This window comes from Chaetodon auriga, chromosome 8 (genome assembly GCF_051107435.1).
Source record: "Chaetodon auriga isolate fChaAug3 chromosome 8, fChaAug3.hap1, whole genome shotgun sequence".
Taxonomy (NCBI): domain Eukaryota; kingdom Metazoa; phylum Chordata; class Actinopteri; order Chaetodontiformes; family Chaetodontidae; genus Chaetodon; species Chaetodon auriga.
In genome coordinates this window covers 24,435,178-24,451,186 of record NC_135081.1, presented here as the reverse complement: position 1 = coordinate 24,451,186, position 16,009 = coordinate 24,435,178, and the positions used below count along the sequence as shown (strand labels likewise).

Below are 16,009 nucleotides of genomic sequence, written 5' to 3'. Positions count from 1 at the left end.
AGGTCAACATGTAGAGACAGCCATCTGCCCTCGAGCTCTCCCGTCAGACATGCACACGGTCACTTTACATCGCAACCCCTGCAAATGCATCTTACTGCAGGGGTATTATTAGAAGCACTCATGTCATATAACCCACATTATTATCATAACTGACAGGATGTGCATTAGTTACTTCAGTCTCCGCAGCATATTGGCCATAATGTTGACACACTGGTATACAGGCCATTTTGGAATTCAGCATTGAAGAGTGAAGAACCTGAGGCAGCTGTAGTGCTTTCATGTGTAATAGTCCCAGCTCAAGTTCCCATGAAAGAGGCACTAATGGGTTAACAGTAGAAATGAGAGGGGAAGAGAGGGAAAATCAATGCTTTTGTTGAGGGGAAGAAAGAAAGGCTTTCACAGGTCTATGTATCATTAAGCAATTGAGAAAGCTAATTAGAGTGGGGGGAAAAGATGTGCAGATCTCACAGCTAATTATTTCCATGGCAACCACAGCTCCTGTAGATGATCTGAGGTAAGGTTCAGCCGGCAAGACGGCCAATTACACGAAGAGCAACAGAGACCCCTAGTGGGGTGAAATGAACATGGTCTTCAGAAACTACAGATTCAACATATGAATTAAAAAAACACTAATAGCTTTAAACACAGAAGACAACTCGCTATAGCAGTTGTAGTCACTATGGTTAACTGATTATTACTCTTAACTTGCATACAAATGCCAACAGTGTGTGTACCATAACGTAAGAGTTTTTTAATCTCAACTGCATATACTTCTTGTATTGAACTTCTGAAACTTCTTTTCCATTCTTGTTTCACCGTGTTAAGTCAAATTCCTGTGTACATTGTACATTGGCTGAATAAAGCGATTCAGATTCTGGTATAAACTGATGATGAAAACTTGTTTTTTAGGTGTTAATCTTCTTAAAACAGGGAGCATAATGAAGAACTTCAGAGAAACCAATCAGAGAAATTACAATTCTAGGAACCACCTTTAGGACTATGTGTTGTGTTGTAAAAATCTATTATGATGACAAATATCACTTGTCTAGTAAGCAGTATTTTAGCAACACCTGCTGTATAATGGGATCATTCTTTTACTGCTTTGCACTCAGTGCAGGCACTGGCTTCTTACACTTCTGGTGTTTAATCCCAAACAGTACTACTGCTTCTTCTGTAAACACAGCAAACTCCACTGTGCAGGAGAGGATATTTCTGCAGAAGCAACCTTATGGACATGCTACAGCTGTAAAAGGTTAAATGAACTAGCAATGAGTTTAACCAAAACGGTGCTGTATTCATTGGTGAAAGTGTGACAATGTAGATCACTATGTCAGAAAATCTGTGTTGAGTCAAAGTTGCACTGTATTTAATTTTCAGGAGAATGTAAATATCATATAAAAAAGAAAAATAGGAGGTCTACATTGTCCATGGTGGTCACAAATGACATGAACTCTACATGATGCCATTCAGTGTCTCTGTTTGGTGGGGTCAATCTTCTCCAGGTGAACAAGAGGTTTGAGCTGCTCAGCAAAGCTGCGCATGTCCTCTGACACGGTGTCCTGGCCGGCGGGAGCCAACACACTCAGCTCCACCAGGTATGAAAGCGACAGACGCTCTGTGTTCTCGGTGTTACCTGGTACCAGGATGCGTGACAGCTTGCTCACCACAACCTTCATAGCACCTTTGCGGAATATGTGCCCATTGGCCACAAACTCATGGTCCATGCGGAAGCCCATCTCGTTGAGGAACTCCAACAGGCTGTGAGACGCAGCCACATCAACACAGTTGCGCACCATTGCGTGGCGGCTCTTGTCTCCAACTTCAGGTTGGCCTAGGTAGCGTAGGTGCCATGGAGAAGTGGGGTGGGAGAGGGAGCGCCGGGCTCGCAGAATGAAAGGGGTTCCTTGCTGGCTTTTCAGAAGATAAACCAGTTCATGATCTGTAAATGTCTCAGGTTCCATGTTATCACACAGACCTCGAAGGCGATGCAAGAGGCTATCCAGGGCCTGGTCTAACACACTGCCTGAATTAATAAAGAGTAGAGAAAAAGATGCACAAATACATACATGATAAATCTATAATGTGGTGTGATGACCTAGACTGCAAAATATATTTATATTTGTAGTTTCAATACACATTTACACGATAAGTACTGCAAAACACCCAACATTACGACAACTGAACAGAGAGCTTTGTCAGTTTCTGATATCTTGTCCACTCTGCTCATATCAATAAGGGCAGACTATGGAAGGACAGCACACCACAATCAAAATGAGGAAATATCTTTTGGAAGATTAACGTTCATCCCACCATGAGACTTCCAGAGAATTTACATCAAAACACACAGAAGCTGTTGTGGCAGCTCGTTTTGTCCAAACACCTCATTAAAAGAACTTTAATTTGTCACCTGCCTGCAAACCACAGATGTTTTCTCAGTGGTAGCAGAAGCACCACATTGTGACATTTTTCCTGTTTTATGTACAAAATATATATAAAGAAGTGAAACACAACATCACGTAGTTGGTTGCTTAAAAACAAGAAATCCTAATCTTTTTTTTTTTTTTTTTTGTAACATTTACACATTTTTAAGGTGTTGACATCGTAAATAATGACATCGGCTTTGTAAAACTTTCCGCCAATGGCATAGTTTCTTTCTATCACTATCCACCTGTTGTAGGTGGTACCAGTCTACTGAGATACTTCATCTTCAGTCCTCGGCTGTGAATGTTTCTGACACAGCTTACCTTGCAGCAGGTATTCCATCATATTTATTGTGCCCCCGGTGACAGGCATCACTGTAACGGGTGGAGCTTCCATCTTCTCTCCGGCACTAAATACTTTTTTTAATCTGGAGGAGAAACATGGCAAATTTATCAGTGGCACTGTCTTCATTTGGCCGTTAAAAACTTTTAACTGTAGCTCACGTTACCTAGCAACCAGTGTTAGCCAGCTAAATATAGCGCGAAAGGTAGCTAGCTCAATTCATGTAACATAACTGACGTTGTACTTGTTAACAGCAAACACTAAATTAACTCATTCGCAACAGTAGTTTGCTTCATTACCTGAGAAACCTCGAACAACAAAATGCAGCTGTTCACTTGCTGAGGAAACCCGGGTAAATGTTGGTGCGTTCGTCTTCGGTCGAGCATCTACAGTCAAGACCGAGGATCTGGTAGGCCTCACCGGTTTGTTTAGTCAAGACACCGCTAGCAAGCTAGCAACTAGCTAAGATTGATACAACCAGTTAGCCACAATATTAGCTATGCGTCCACTTTAAGTTAGGTGAATGGGATGACAAATATCTATCCGTGAAAACAAAAAGGAGGTTAAAAGAAAAGTCACAAAGCTTTTCGGTTAATTGTTAAGACAGAGAATGAATACAACCGCCCGCAACACTGATAGGACACCAGCTTGCTTTTCTACCTCTGGTATTTAAAGCCGCGGTTGATATCCAACTTGGAGGCGCATTACAGCCATCTACTGGAGCACTGTTATTTTCCGACATAGCAAGGGGTGGAATTGAAGTAATGCTGGTTAAACATAACCCATTCAAAGTTAAAGTCCAGCATAGGTAATTTCTAATGTATATTTTCCTCAAGTAGTTAGCTTAATGCACAATCACTAATATGTACTGTACTTTCAAAAACGAACTTTCTCATGCAAAAGAGGGGCGGCCTCAGTGTGCAGGTATATCAATACTGATGCATTAACGTGGAAGCAATGAACGGAGCTATTCAGATTTAAAGTACCAATATCATGCTGTAAAAATACTTAATCATTTTTACAAATAAAAGTACTGTATCCAAAATCTACCTAAAAGTGCAGAAGTATTGCCTGCAAAATATGCTTCAAGTATAAAAATGCCCTTCATACTGTTAAACTGTTATGATTATTATTGTTTGTTTTTGTTTTTTTTTTCATTACTGGTGCTCCTTACTGATTAACATGCAAGCCATAGTACTTGTAGCTAGTCTGGGTGGAGATGATTTTAAATACTTCATATACTTGTCTTGCATAATTTATTCTATAACAACAATGACATTTTATAAGATGATAGGTTTTGTATTTACAATCTGAATCTGTGTGGTAATTATCCCTGTCAAATAAATGTAGTGGATTAAAAAGTGCAGAATTTCCTTATCAAATGCAGTGAAGATGTGTAAAGTAGGATATCGTAAAATGAAATGCTCAAGTGTCCTAAAATTTTACTAAAGTGCAGTATTTTAGTAAACGCACGTATACATTCCACCACTGTGTGTAAGCATTTTAATGCTGCAGCTGTTTTGGGTGTAGCGAATTCTTCTTCACACATTTGAGTAGTTTAATTTATGTTTAATCTATGTGAGTAACTATAGCTGTCAAATAAATGCAGTATACAGTATTTATTTATTTTGATTGAAATACTCCAGTAAATTACAAAACCCCCAAAAGTATTTAAATATGGTACATGCATTAATGTGTTAGTGTACTTTCCTCCTCTGTGTATACTGTAGCTACAGTATGTAAAGACAGTAAACACAAGTAATATAATCTTTACATAAAACATTATCAATCATTAGTATCAAACTGAAAGTATCTCACTAAAATCCTGTTTAAATCAATCTTTTGGCATAAACATCTGAATTGAACCTTGATTTGCAGTAATAATGATCCTGTGTTTCCTGTGTGAGGAATCAGTTATTGTCATACGACAGCAAGGGTTAGAAATAGCATTATACCAGTGACATTTATGGACTTGGGATCTTTGTTCTATACTTTTATTTCACTATACACACGTTCATTGCAAATCATATGATTGTCTGTTGTCTTAGCAGGTCTCTTGATGACCACTGATGAATAAACCACTGAAGCCTCCTCTTCCACCTGCAATAAGAAGTAAGAAATGCCATCACCCAAACAAAACAGCACACTCGGTAGTTCATTGCCACATGGCTGAAAACGTTCGCTTACAGCATCATCATCACATAACACTTACCCTGCTCTTCAAGCCACAGCAACACAGTTGAATAGGAAATGCTGAAAAAGACAGAAACAGAAACCAAATCAGGTGGTTCTCTGTCAAGAAAGACCACTGAACAAGCAACAAACAGGAAGTTCAGTAAGACAAAGAACGACATATCAGTACCTTCCAGCCATCCTGAACGGAAGTAGCAAATTAAAATTGCCAATAAAATAAGACATGTAAGGGCTGCTGATGTTCCATAAATAAAAATCAAATGTTCATGCTCTGAAGGTGCACCCGTAAAACCAAAAACATAACAAATGAAATCCTTTTTATTCATTTCGTGAGTCTCTTAAAGAGAGATAAGGCAACATACCCACCTGTTGTTTTGTTTAAGTGAGTGCTGTTAACTGTACTGTATCCATCAAACATCTGCTTTGTGCTGCAATTTAAAAACCCATATGGATCTACGAACACTGTCCTTGTGTCTGTCTCTACATTTGATGTGTCATCTGATTTGATGTTATTGAAATCCATGTCACACATCACAGCACAGGAAACAGATGAATCCTCACTGTGGTTTACTGGAAAATGGAAAAAAAAAAAAAAAAAAAAAAAGATTAGGTTTAACTGTTTCATTTTGCCGTAAACATTGTATGTGTATTATTTTCTCACCTGTAACTACACACAGGGTGATAGAAATTATCTTCTGCCGACGTCCATCACATCCAATTGTCCAGCAGGTGTATTTCCCAGCATCTGCTCTTGTGATATTTACAATGTATACAGACCTGTTGGAAGTAACAAAGTGTGATTGTGGTCCTTGTACTGAGTCTCTGAGTGCAGTCGTGTTACTGGCTTCAAAAGTCCATTTGAAATTCGTAAATTCTCCCGGACATGCATGAGTAAAACTGCTGCCTGCAGTAATGTAGGATGTGTTACTGGTTTCTCTCAGAATTTCTGGGGAGAAAAAAAAAGGTATTGTTAGTGGGAACAGGCTTTTGACAAATGTATAGCACTGGATACACAAAGCAGCTCGGTACTTCATATGTTTAGTTTTGAGAGAACAAATACGATCATGATTGTTCTGACCTTTCTTCACACCGCTGACTGTGGAGTGTGTCTTCCCACAGATGTCTTGAAAACAGATTTCACACCAGTAAAGGCCTTTATCACCCTCTTTTAGATTATCAATGACCAAGGAGCCATTGTCCAGAACCTTCATTCTGGGACGTAAGTAGTCCCAATGGTGTTTTACTCCTGCCTTATCTTGAAAAAATATCTGGATTGTCTTACTATGTTCATTTTTCTTGTAAAACCATCTGAAAGAGCTTGAGTCACCTCTGTAATGTTGACACGGTATCACAACTTGACATCCCAGCAACAATGGAAGGTGATTTGTGTCTGCTAAAATGAAAGTTTGCTGTTATACACTAGCGGTAGCTTGAAAAATGTAAAATATGAATAATGTATTGCCAGACAACTTACCAAAACTGAATTTTGAATACAATGTAATATAAATGATTTAGTAAGTTACTTACTGTTTCCTGCGGCAAAAGGAGATGAGTTCCAAATAATCAGTAGAAAAATAAAGCCTTTTTGCATCGTGCTTGAGGCACTCGTCTCTCTGTAGAAATGAAGACAATACTGAGCAGGCAGAAACACCCCCTCAGTGGTTACACTATTGCTGCGCTCCAAAACAAAGATCACAGACTCTGCATCGCATCAGAAGGTTTTAGATTGAGTGTGACGACTAAATTCAATTTGACACATCGGAAGTGGCCCAACAGACAATGCAGAGGAAATTTACGGTGGCTTTCACCCACGCTGTTTTTCTGATTGTGTTGCATTTATTGCACTTTTTGCAGGTGTTGAGACAGTATGTGAAACAAGTATCATTTAATACTACCTTAATTTACTTCAGAAAATGTAGGTTTACATGTTGTGCTGTTGTTGTGCAGAAAGTTCAAAGATCATTTTGGTTAACAGAGAGTAGACAGCGGTAACAAGCACAATGACTGGAAAGAAACAATGGAAATTTTTACACAGCTTGAACAACGTGAATCCAGTGTGAGTCATATAAGCACAAGTTTACTCATGCTGAATGGTTTTAATATTGTTGCTTCGCTCATTCATGAGCTCTTGAAAGCATTGATGTTGCAGTTTTGACTTGTTGCACATTCTTCAATGGACAGATCTTAACATATTTATATGTCTTGTAGTCTAAGCTTTGATCAACAACAAACCTCCAAAATGACACACTGAACTCATCAATAACACGGTTCATTTCTCAAATGGTGTCAAACATTTCAGTTTGTATTCATTGCTGTGTATATATTGTCATTTATGCTGTTTCTACATCTATGAGATCATTTGTAAATTATTTAAGTAAAACAAAAAGATGTCACACACAGTACGTAAATTGTAGTTTTCACTGCGTGTTTCTAATTTATTTTAAATAGTTAAGTCAAAAACTGATTAATACATCGATTCTCAAAGATTATGATGTTATCATTTTTGATGCAGAGGAAGTTGTAATAATAATCACTAGTTGTTCACACGTTCACTTTCCTGCAGCTTTAAAAACTGCTTTAATTAAATTATTGCTACTGCTTAAAAAAGACACAGATTGTTCTGTCATCTCTAACTACAGACCTATCTCCAACCTGCCTTAACTGAAGAAGTATGGAAACAACTCAGGTCAAAGTTAGAAAGGACCTTAGGGTTAACACGGATGAGAAAAGACTGTCTGTGCTGCATTTAATGCTGCAAATCGTAATATTCTGGTGAATTGACCCGAACACTGGGTCGGTCTCTCTGGCACAGTTCTTAAGTGGTTCAGGTTTTACTAAATGGTCGACAATTTCATGTGGTCATGGAGGACCACTCGTCCAATAAAATAGACCTGATGTGGGGTGTCCCACAGGGCTCTGTCTTCAGTCAAGTCTTCTCAGTCTGTATATGTCACCACTCGCCAATGTTATTAGAAATCACAGCATCAATTTTCAGAATTATGTAAATGATATCCAGCTAAATATCTCAGTAAGCTCAAAGATTGCAGTTCTATCAACACCGTGATTGCATGCACCTCTCCACAGAAATCTGTTCATGACTCAGAACTTGTGACAGCTAAATCGAGAGAAAACTGAGATCCCACTGAACACTAATCACAGGTGTCTAAAGCAGGTCACACGTCAAATACCTTGGTGTTGTCTTTGACTCTGACTTAAACTTTGAATTTCACATTAGAAACGTGAACTGTCTTTCTGTTATTTTAGGAATATTGCCAGAGTCAGACCATCTCTCTCCCAAACAGACACAGAAAATGAAAACATCCTTTTACCTCCAGCAGGGTGAACCATGGTAACACTAAGAAGGCTATTTGTCTGTTAGAGCTTGGACAGAATGCAGCAGCACGTGTTCTGATGAAAACCAGACAGAGAGAAAACATTACTCCAATCTTCAAATCGTTGCATAGATTACCTGTCTGTCACAAAATCCATTTCAGATTTTTTCATTGGTTTTCAAATCACTGAATGGCTCTGCCCTGTCTTATCTGTCTGACATGGTCAAGACATACAGTTTGAGCTGCTCGGCCCCTCAGATCCTCTGCATAAAACCTCTCGATTGTGCCTGAGATCGGAAATAAAAGACCTTGTTAATAACTCTGAAACAGTCTACCTGAAGTCTGAGGGGCTCTAAATGTGCAAAATCTTATGACCTCATTTTTTGTTTTTACCATCACTTTCTCCCATTTCACCTGACAGTTGATTTATATTATCTTACCTTGCTGTCTCTTTTCAATTTAAATGTCCTTGATCTTATTGTTTTATCATCAATGCCATGATTTTCTGCTTTTATGTTGATCACTTTGTGTTGCATTTTATGAACAAATTATGCTGCATAAAGTTTATTGTTATCAGGGGCGGGGCTTGTGGACAGGCAAGCCAGGCAGTTGCTTGGAGCCCCCGGCCACTAGGGGGACCTCGGCCACTTATTTACAACAAGGATTATTGATAGGCCTGGGCTTTCAGGGACCTCTGTTGGTCCCTGGACCTCACTTTGAGAACCACTAATCTATTTTTTCAGTATTCATCTCAAATGTCCCAGAAATTTTGCATTTATATGTGCAAAAACCAACTTCGTGCGACGTGCACGGGTGGGGTGGGGGCCCCAGGGATTTCTTGTTTGAAGCCCTAAGAGACCCAAGCGACGCCACTGATCATCATTATTGCTATTATCATAGCCTGACTAAAAATGTTCAACTTAAATGTTGTTCACATGGATTTCTTCATCGTAATTTCACATCCTGGCATCTTGGTTGTCATTTAATAAAGAAATACTTCTTTCATCTTATCTACTGCCTTGATGCCAAGTAGATTCTCCACCCACCTCCGCCTTACATAATGCCCACCCAGCTGAGAGTTTAAATTGCGCTTCACTGGTCATCATCAGCCATCTGTCTGCAGAGTTTGTCCTCCAGCGAGAACCAAGCACCGTCTCAATGGGGTTAAATGAGGATTTCGTGAAACTGCAGTCGGGCTGGCCTCATGTGCATCACCTGTTTGCGCTGCTTTGTCTCGCTGCTGTCGTCTATAAGTTAATTGTCTTGCTCGGCAAAAGAAGGGACACGTTTCGAAACTTCGAAGTTTTCCCAGGACCACCCAGCCACTGGCTTTTTGGAAATACAAAAGAGGTAATTCAGTGGCTCAGTAAGACAGCAGCAACTTTCCATTAGTGAGCCTGCACGATGCACTTTACCTGATGTTAGGATGAAATGTGTCAGCACAGTAGCAGTGGTACAATGTCACGAGCTATTGTAGTACACTTTTGAGGTGCCTGTACTTTACAGTGTGTTAGAAAATATATATATTTCCATTTATACTAGTATACTGAGTGCATACTTTACAAAGGATTTGCAAGTTGTAATAAGCTTTTAAAACAATTTATCAATGCTTTATGTCTTTCATAGGCCAGTAACAGGGACAGTTTATGGGTTGTCAGATTATAACGTGTATTTGGCTGTATAATTAGTTGTTTTACTTGTGATAATACAAATAATACTAACCTCTAGTTAGGTAATATTTTGAATGCAATACTTTAAGTTGTAATTGAGCATATTTAGATTGTGCTACTTTTACTCAAGAGGGTCTAAATATTTTTTTAATTATGGCTCATTAGATGTAGGCAGTTGGCAAACTACACAGTTCAGGCAAAGACACAGTCTTTTTATTTTTACTTTCAGTTTAAACAAGATGGGACAGACTTGGACTTGACGGTGAAATGGGGACAGGACTACCCTTATGCTTACCCAATATGGTTTGGTCCCTTTGCTCCTTTCCTCAACATTCACCATCCAGATTATGTGAAAACCATACTGGCAACGACAGGTGTGTGATCAACTATTTTCATCTTTCCTGATGTGATACACTATTATAACATTACAGTCAGCTCAGTGCTTTTTATGGCCTCTTATATTTGAGGGCCATACTTTTTTACCTTAACTTTTAACACCTATGTTAGTACTTGTGTGTTTTTGATATTTGATATTTGTTGTACACACTGTTCTTTGGACCCTGTGGTTCATTGGTGCACTGTTGCTGTGACAAAAGAATCTACCTCCTCGGGATAAAAACAGTATCTACCTACCTATTTAGCAGTCTTTCTCATGGGTTTATGGGGACATTGACGACATTTTTGTAGCTGAAGGTCAATGTAACACCATTTTTATTTGTTTGCTCCCTCACAGAGCCAAAAGATAATCTGTCATATTGGTTTCTTGAGTCCTGGATTGGTAAGACTACCTTGTCTGTCTCCTGCAGCATATTTTGGCATATTGCAGAGTTGTTTGTTTAGCTGCTTTACTCACACACAAGCTCTCCGTTTCTGTCTTCAGGGGATGGCTTACTGGTGACAGGAGGCCAGAAGTGGTTTCGTCACAGAAGGCTCTTGACGCCAGGTTTCCATTATGATGTTCTGAAACCATACACAAAACTGATGTCAGATTCTGCTAAAACTATGTTGGTATGTGGATGACAATTCATACTAAGTACAGAAAGACCATAATGGTGAATCAGTGTTAAAGAATATAGGCTTAGACTGTCTCCATGACATTTTGTGTCAGAGTTGGTGAGTGCGTTGGAGTTTTTTCCATCTCCTGCAGAGATGTCACATCTGTTCTCTCACTGTTGCCAGGATAAATGGGAACATTATGCAGATACCAACAAGTCCTTTGAATTGTTTGAGCATGTCAGCCTGATGGCACTGGACAGCATTTTGAAATGTGGCTTCAGCTACAACAGCAACTGTCAGACCGAGGGGTGAGTCCATGCAAACCTTTTCCTGCCATTTCAGTTCTACAAGTTCTTTACTGCTTCAGCTGTCTGAATCATGAGTGGAGGAAATGTGGCTTTTAAAGTTTGCCTACATTCTCATTTCAGTGGAACAAATGCATACATCAAAGCAGTGTATGAGCTCAGTGATCTGATTAACCTGCGATTCAGGACATTTCCATACCACAACGACTTCATTTTCTACCTCAGCCCACATGGCTTCAGATACAGAAAAGCATGCAGGATCGCTCACGGTCATACAGGTAAGACCTGAACACATAATTTGATTAACAGCAATCTGAAACAGTTGACAAATAGCAATCATACTGGATTTTATCAATTTGCAAATACTCCTCCATAATCTTGTCTTTTGAAGAGGAAATAATAAGAAAGAGGAAAGAAGCTCTGAAGGAAGAGAAGGAGCTGGACCGCATACAGGCCAAGAGAAACTTGGACTTTCTGGACATCCTTCTCTTTGCAAAAGTATGTTCAGTGATATCTGCTCCAATCTACTGACTTTCAAAATTCTTGTTGAAAACAACACACTGACACCTGACTCACCTCAACTGTTTCTCTGGCACACGAGCCTGTCCAGTGTTTTCTTACCAGATAAAAAAGACAAGATAGTTTTACAAAGGTTGATGAAACAAAGTCAGTGTAGCAGGGCAGAAATTAACTCAAGAAATAACCTTTCACACCACAACATAAAGTCATTCCACCCCTTTCAGCAGGCTGATCACAGGCATTTGTCCAACTTGGGACCATTTTTGAAAATGACTAATTTCCATCAACTACTGTTCAGTAAATATTCTCAGACAAGATACCCAATAACACCTCTGTAATTCTGTGTTATGTTAAAAAATGTCCTCTGTCAAAACACACGCTGTGATTTTGGCTTGTCGAGTACCTGGTTTCCAGATTTTCCCTGTTTTGCTCTTTGTTTGAAAAGACCCAGTTCTCCTGTCTCTGCCAACTCTACTTTTGACCTGGTGAAGGAGCAGACAAACATGTTTGTCTTGTCTCTCTGACTTCGTACCAACCTGACTGCCATCATCTTTTTGTATGTTTTATGCATCATTATTCGGGTTTCATTGTTCCGTGCTTATTTTAAAAAGTTCTTTACAAATAAATAGTGACTATCTCTAGTCGTAGTTGTGGTACTTTAGCATATAGTTGTTTAATTCTCAATTATTTTGATATTTTTGTCTGTAATTCTTCCTTCAGGATGAGAAGCAGCAGGGTCTGTCAGATGAAGCTCTACGAGCAGAAGTGGACACCTTCATGTTTGAGGGCCATGACACCACCGCCAGTGGCCTCTCTTTCATCCTCTACTGTCTGGCCTGCCACCCAGAACACCAGAAGATTTGTAGGGATGAGATCATGCAAATCCTGGGGGGCAAGGACAACGTGGAGTGGTAGGCTTACGAGTTGAAAATATTGCCATATGCAATGCCATCATTGTGTTGTTTAAGAGTATCCACAACTAACAACGTATATCTGTGTTATTTTAAGGGAGGACCTCAGTAAACTTCCATACACTACAATGTGCATAAAGGAATCCCTCCGTCTTTACCCTCCTGTACCAAGAATATCCAGAATTATCACCAAACCCATTACTTTTTTTGACGGAAGGACTCTGCCAGCAGGTTTGTCGTCAGTGTTTTCAGGAAGTTCATGTAGATAAGACAGCATTGTGTTGCATAGTGTAATAATAATGTTTACCTCACTGGTAAAAGATCAATTATTAACTTGTATTGAGTTTGTCTGATTTGGTTTTTCACAACGAACCTTTGGCTTATGATCACATAGTGAAACATTGGCCAACAGTCAATGTCTGAACCACTGACTTGTTGCTCATTAATGTTGTAAGTGGTAGTTGCAGCTTTATGTGTCTCACACTAAAACATATTCAGTTTGTATCCATACACCTTGTATGTGTCCTGTCTCTGAACAATCCCAAACTAAAATACACTTTTTTCTTCTTATTTGTAGGTAGTCTCATCGGAACAAGTGTGTATGGGATTCACAGGAATGCAGCTGTCTGGGAAAACCCTGATGTAAGTCCAGATGTAATTCTGAGCAAATCTGTGTGAAGTGAAATCTCACCTTTGCCAACTCACGATATGGTGCACATTATTCATATAATCAGTGGTAAGAGTATATAAAAGTATATATCGTATGAGTATGAGTGTATAGTATGTAAACATATGATCCCTCTCTGCTGTGCTGACCCAGCACACTTTACATACAAGTGAAATGTGTGTGAAAGGTGACTGAGTCATGAAATTGGTGAATAATTCATTAATTTATGATTAAACCTTGAGAGGTTAGCTGGCCAGCACCCAGGTAACAGATAACGCCACACTGGCATTTATTCTTTCCATCTTGTTTCAACACAGGTCTTTGACCCATTGCGTTTCCTACCAGAGAATGCTTCCAAGAGGTCACCTCATGCATTTGTGCCTTTCTCTGCTGGGCCAAGGTTTGTCTCCACCTGATGGCACTGGGGAGGGAGGTTCTCACCTGACAGCTTCTCAATGTCTATTCATTTATCTGACAAAAGTCTGTTATATGTTGATGTTTAACTGAGCACCAGCCCCCTTTCCACCAACCCAATAACTGTTTCATTACGGTTTAGAGGAGATACTTTTTTAGTCCTCTGAGTACGATATCCTGCTTGAATAATGTGGATTATTCAATGAAGTCAATGAATGTAATTAGAGACTGGAGTCTACAAATAGAACCAGACTTTTTGGCTGTTGTCATGCATGGTTTATACTTTGCCCAGAGACATTCTGTCAATCAAAATCTGCTTGGAAAGAGGAAAATTAAACAATTCTTTTGTTCATTGATGCACTTCTCACAAAACCTAATGAGATGGACAAAAGTCATTTCCCTCTCCTGACTTCGTTCAATAGTAAAGTCGTAGTAAGAACTAATTTGGTGAAGGTTATAGCTTGTTAATCATGTGCTTCATCATATTGATATTTACTGCTGGGCTGTTGCCATATCTGTTCTAATATAATGTCAGTCCACATTGACAAATGAGAATTCTCTTATTACATGTCACTGTTATGTTATTGCTTAAAAGTTTTTTGTTTTTTTTTCCTCCCTCAGAAACTGCATTGGTCAGAACTTTGCCATGAATGAGCTGAAAGTGGCGACAGCCCTGACACTGAAGAGATACGAGCTGATTGAAGACACCACTCACAAACCCAAGATAATTCCTCGGCTGGTGCTTCGCTCAATCAATGGCATCCACATCAAGATCAAATCTGTTGATCCACAAGCATAAAGAGAAATCCCTGCAGGAAATGCAGTCAACCTGGAAGACACATTATTCAATCAAGGGAAATCTGAAGATCTGAAGTGTCTTCATTTCTAATAATTTAAGTTTTAATGGTTCAATGAGTAGGATTTAGCGTGATCCACTGGCAGAAATTGAATATTCAAAATGATGCTTTCATTAGTGGATAACAACCTGAAGCCTTTTGAGTTTGCTGCAGCCTGTAACGTCACTGCTGGATGCCACTAAATCTACACACAGGACCTTTAAGTCTGCTTTTAAGCCTATACATTGACAATGAATCACAATGATCAAATGACAAACTGTGCAGTTTTTTCTTTAGCGACTATTTTCAACGACTGATTACTTGCTGAAAAACTTGTAGTTTCTGATCGTTTTCTCACACTGGGAGAGATTTTAATGAGACATGCTTGCACTTTATAATGAAAAGGGAGGAGGACCTGCGGAATATTGTGGCAGGACGTGTAATAAATCAGTTTTAAATAAATGTTTGAAAAACAACATTTTCCTCCAAGCAGTTATAATAGAACAAGAGCAATGCAAAATTGTTTAATTACATCCGAAATCACTCTAAATTTGTGGGTCAAAAGTAATTTCTTATTTACAGTCATATGATTACAAAATCCACACGGCCACAAGGACTCCCCAGTGCGGTTAGTAAACATGAAACGCCTTGTCGGCCATTGATCTCAAACCCAGACTACTGATTCACCAGTTAAAATGTTTCACCTGTTCATCATGTTTGACAGCTAATTCCATTTTTCCTGCCACTGTGCAAAGACAAAGTTCTTATGTCTCACATCAGTTCAGGGAAAACAAAATATGAAAGGTGTAGTGTATGAACTTCACACTGCATGACCATTAAAATGTATTAAATCCAAACCTATTTTGCAGCAAAGTTGGTATTTGTTACTGTGTTGCCATTCTATTCCACTACATTCTGTTGCTAACTAATCAGTCCAGTAATTGCAAACATAGAAAACTAACATGGCCAACAAAACATTTAAAAGTCAATATACCTGAAAAGGCCAAAGGTTAGATATGAGCAACATAATATTTGGACAGTGCAAATGGCTTTTATCTGCAGACAAATCCAAATGAATAGTTCAAAGTTTATGGCACCACTTTCATGAGATGCCGCATACAGATTTTGGAAAGGTTAAAGTTGTGTGCAACAGGTCATAAACAGTGATAGCTAGAAGTCTGCGGTCAAACCTCAATGAAAACTCTGACTTTTATGCACAAGTCACCATCTAGTGGCCTGTAGGGCAAATACAAGACACTTCAGTTGACATAATATTGGTCTAAAACTTGTAATTGAAAAGTTTCATTGAGTAAAACACTTGATGACACTTCAACAGGTTTTCAAAATAAAAAGCAGCCCTGTGTTTTGTTAGAAACTGGCTTCATGTTTGGATTCTGACTTTC

The 16,009-nt window shown here is 39.0% G+C and overlaps 2 protein-coding genes across 2 annotated transcripts; one reads left to right on the top strand and one right to left on the bottom strand.

The window, feature by feature from the left end:
- Window positions 1–732: 732 nt before the first annotated feature.
- Window positions 733–3,442, bottom strand: med18 (mediator of RNA polymerase II transcription, subunit 18 homolog (yeast)). The gene is made up of 3 exons (XM_076736174.1): window positions 3,063–3,442; window positions 2,745–2,848; window positions 733–2,023 (listed from the first exon to the last, which is right to left on the bottom strand). The coding sequence occupies exons 2-3, from the start codon at window positions 2,815–2,817 to the stop codon at window positions 1,467–1,469; spliced, it is 630 nt and encodes a 209-aa protein (XP_076592289.1). The 5' UTR covers window positions 2,818–2,848; window positions 3,063–3,442; the 3' UTR covers window positions 733–1,466.
- A 5,926-nt stretch (window positions 3,443–9,368) lies between these two features.
- On the top strand, window positions 9,369–16,009 carry LOC143325045 (cytochrome P450 4B1-like). Its single transcript, XM_076737926.1, has 13 exons — window positions 9,369–9,638; window positions 10,188–10,332; window positions 10,692–10,736; window positions 10,839–10,966; window positions 11,138–11,262; window positions 11,383–11,537; window positions 11,651–11,757; window positions 12,499–12,689; window positions 12,787–12,920; window positions 13,267–13,331; window positions 13,674–13,756; window positions 14,392–14,560; window positions 14,751–16,009. The coding sequence occupies exons 1-13, from the start codon at window positions 9,447–9,449 to the stop codon at window positions 14,757–14,759; spliced, it is 1,548 nt and encodes a 515-aa protein (XP_076594041.1). The 5' UTR covers window positions 9,369–9,446; the 3' UTR covers window positions 14,760–16,009.

Bases quoted from the DNA above. Each gene is read 5' to 3' on its own strand.
- med18 (XM_076736174.1), bottom strand. From the start codon at position 2,817: ATGGAAGCTCCACCCGTTACAGTGATGCCTGTCACCGGGGGCACAATA. The intron at 2,024-2,744 runs GTAAGCTGTGTC...TTATTAATTCAG, and splicing joins GATGGAATACCTGCTGCAAG to GCAGTGTGTTAGACCAGGCC.
- LOC143325045 (XM_076737926.1), top strand. From the start codon at position 9,447: ATGGGGTTAAATGAGGATTTCGTGAAACTGCAGTCGGGCTGGCCTCAT. The intron at 9,639-10,187 runs GTAATTCAGTGG...TTTTACTTTCAG, and splicing joins TTTTTGGAAATACAAAAGAG to TTTAAACAAGATGGGACAGA. The intron at 10,737-10,838 runs GTAAGACTACCT...TTCTGTCTTCAG, and splicing joins GTTTCTTGAGTCCTGGATTG to GGGATGGCTTACTGGTGACA.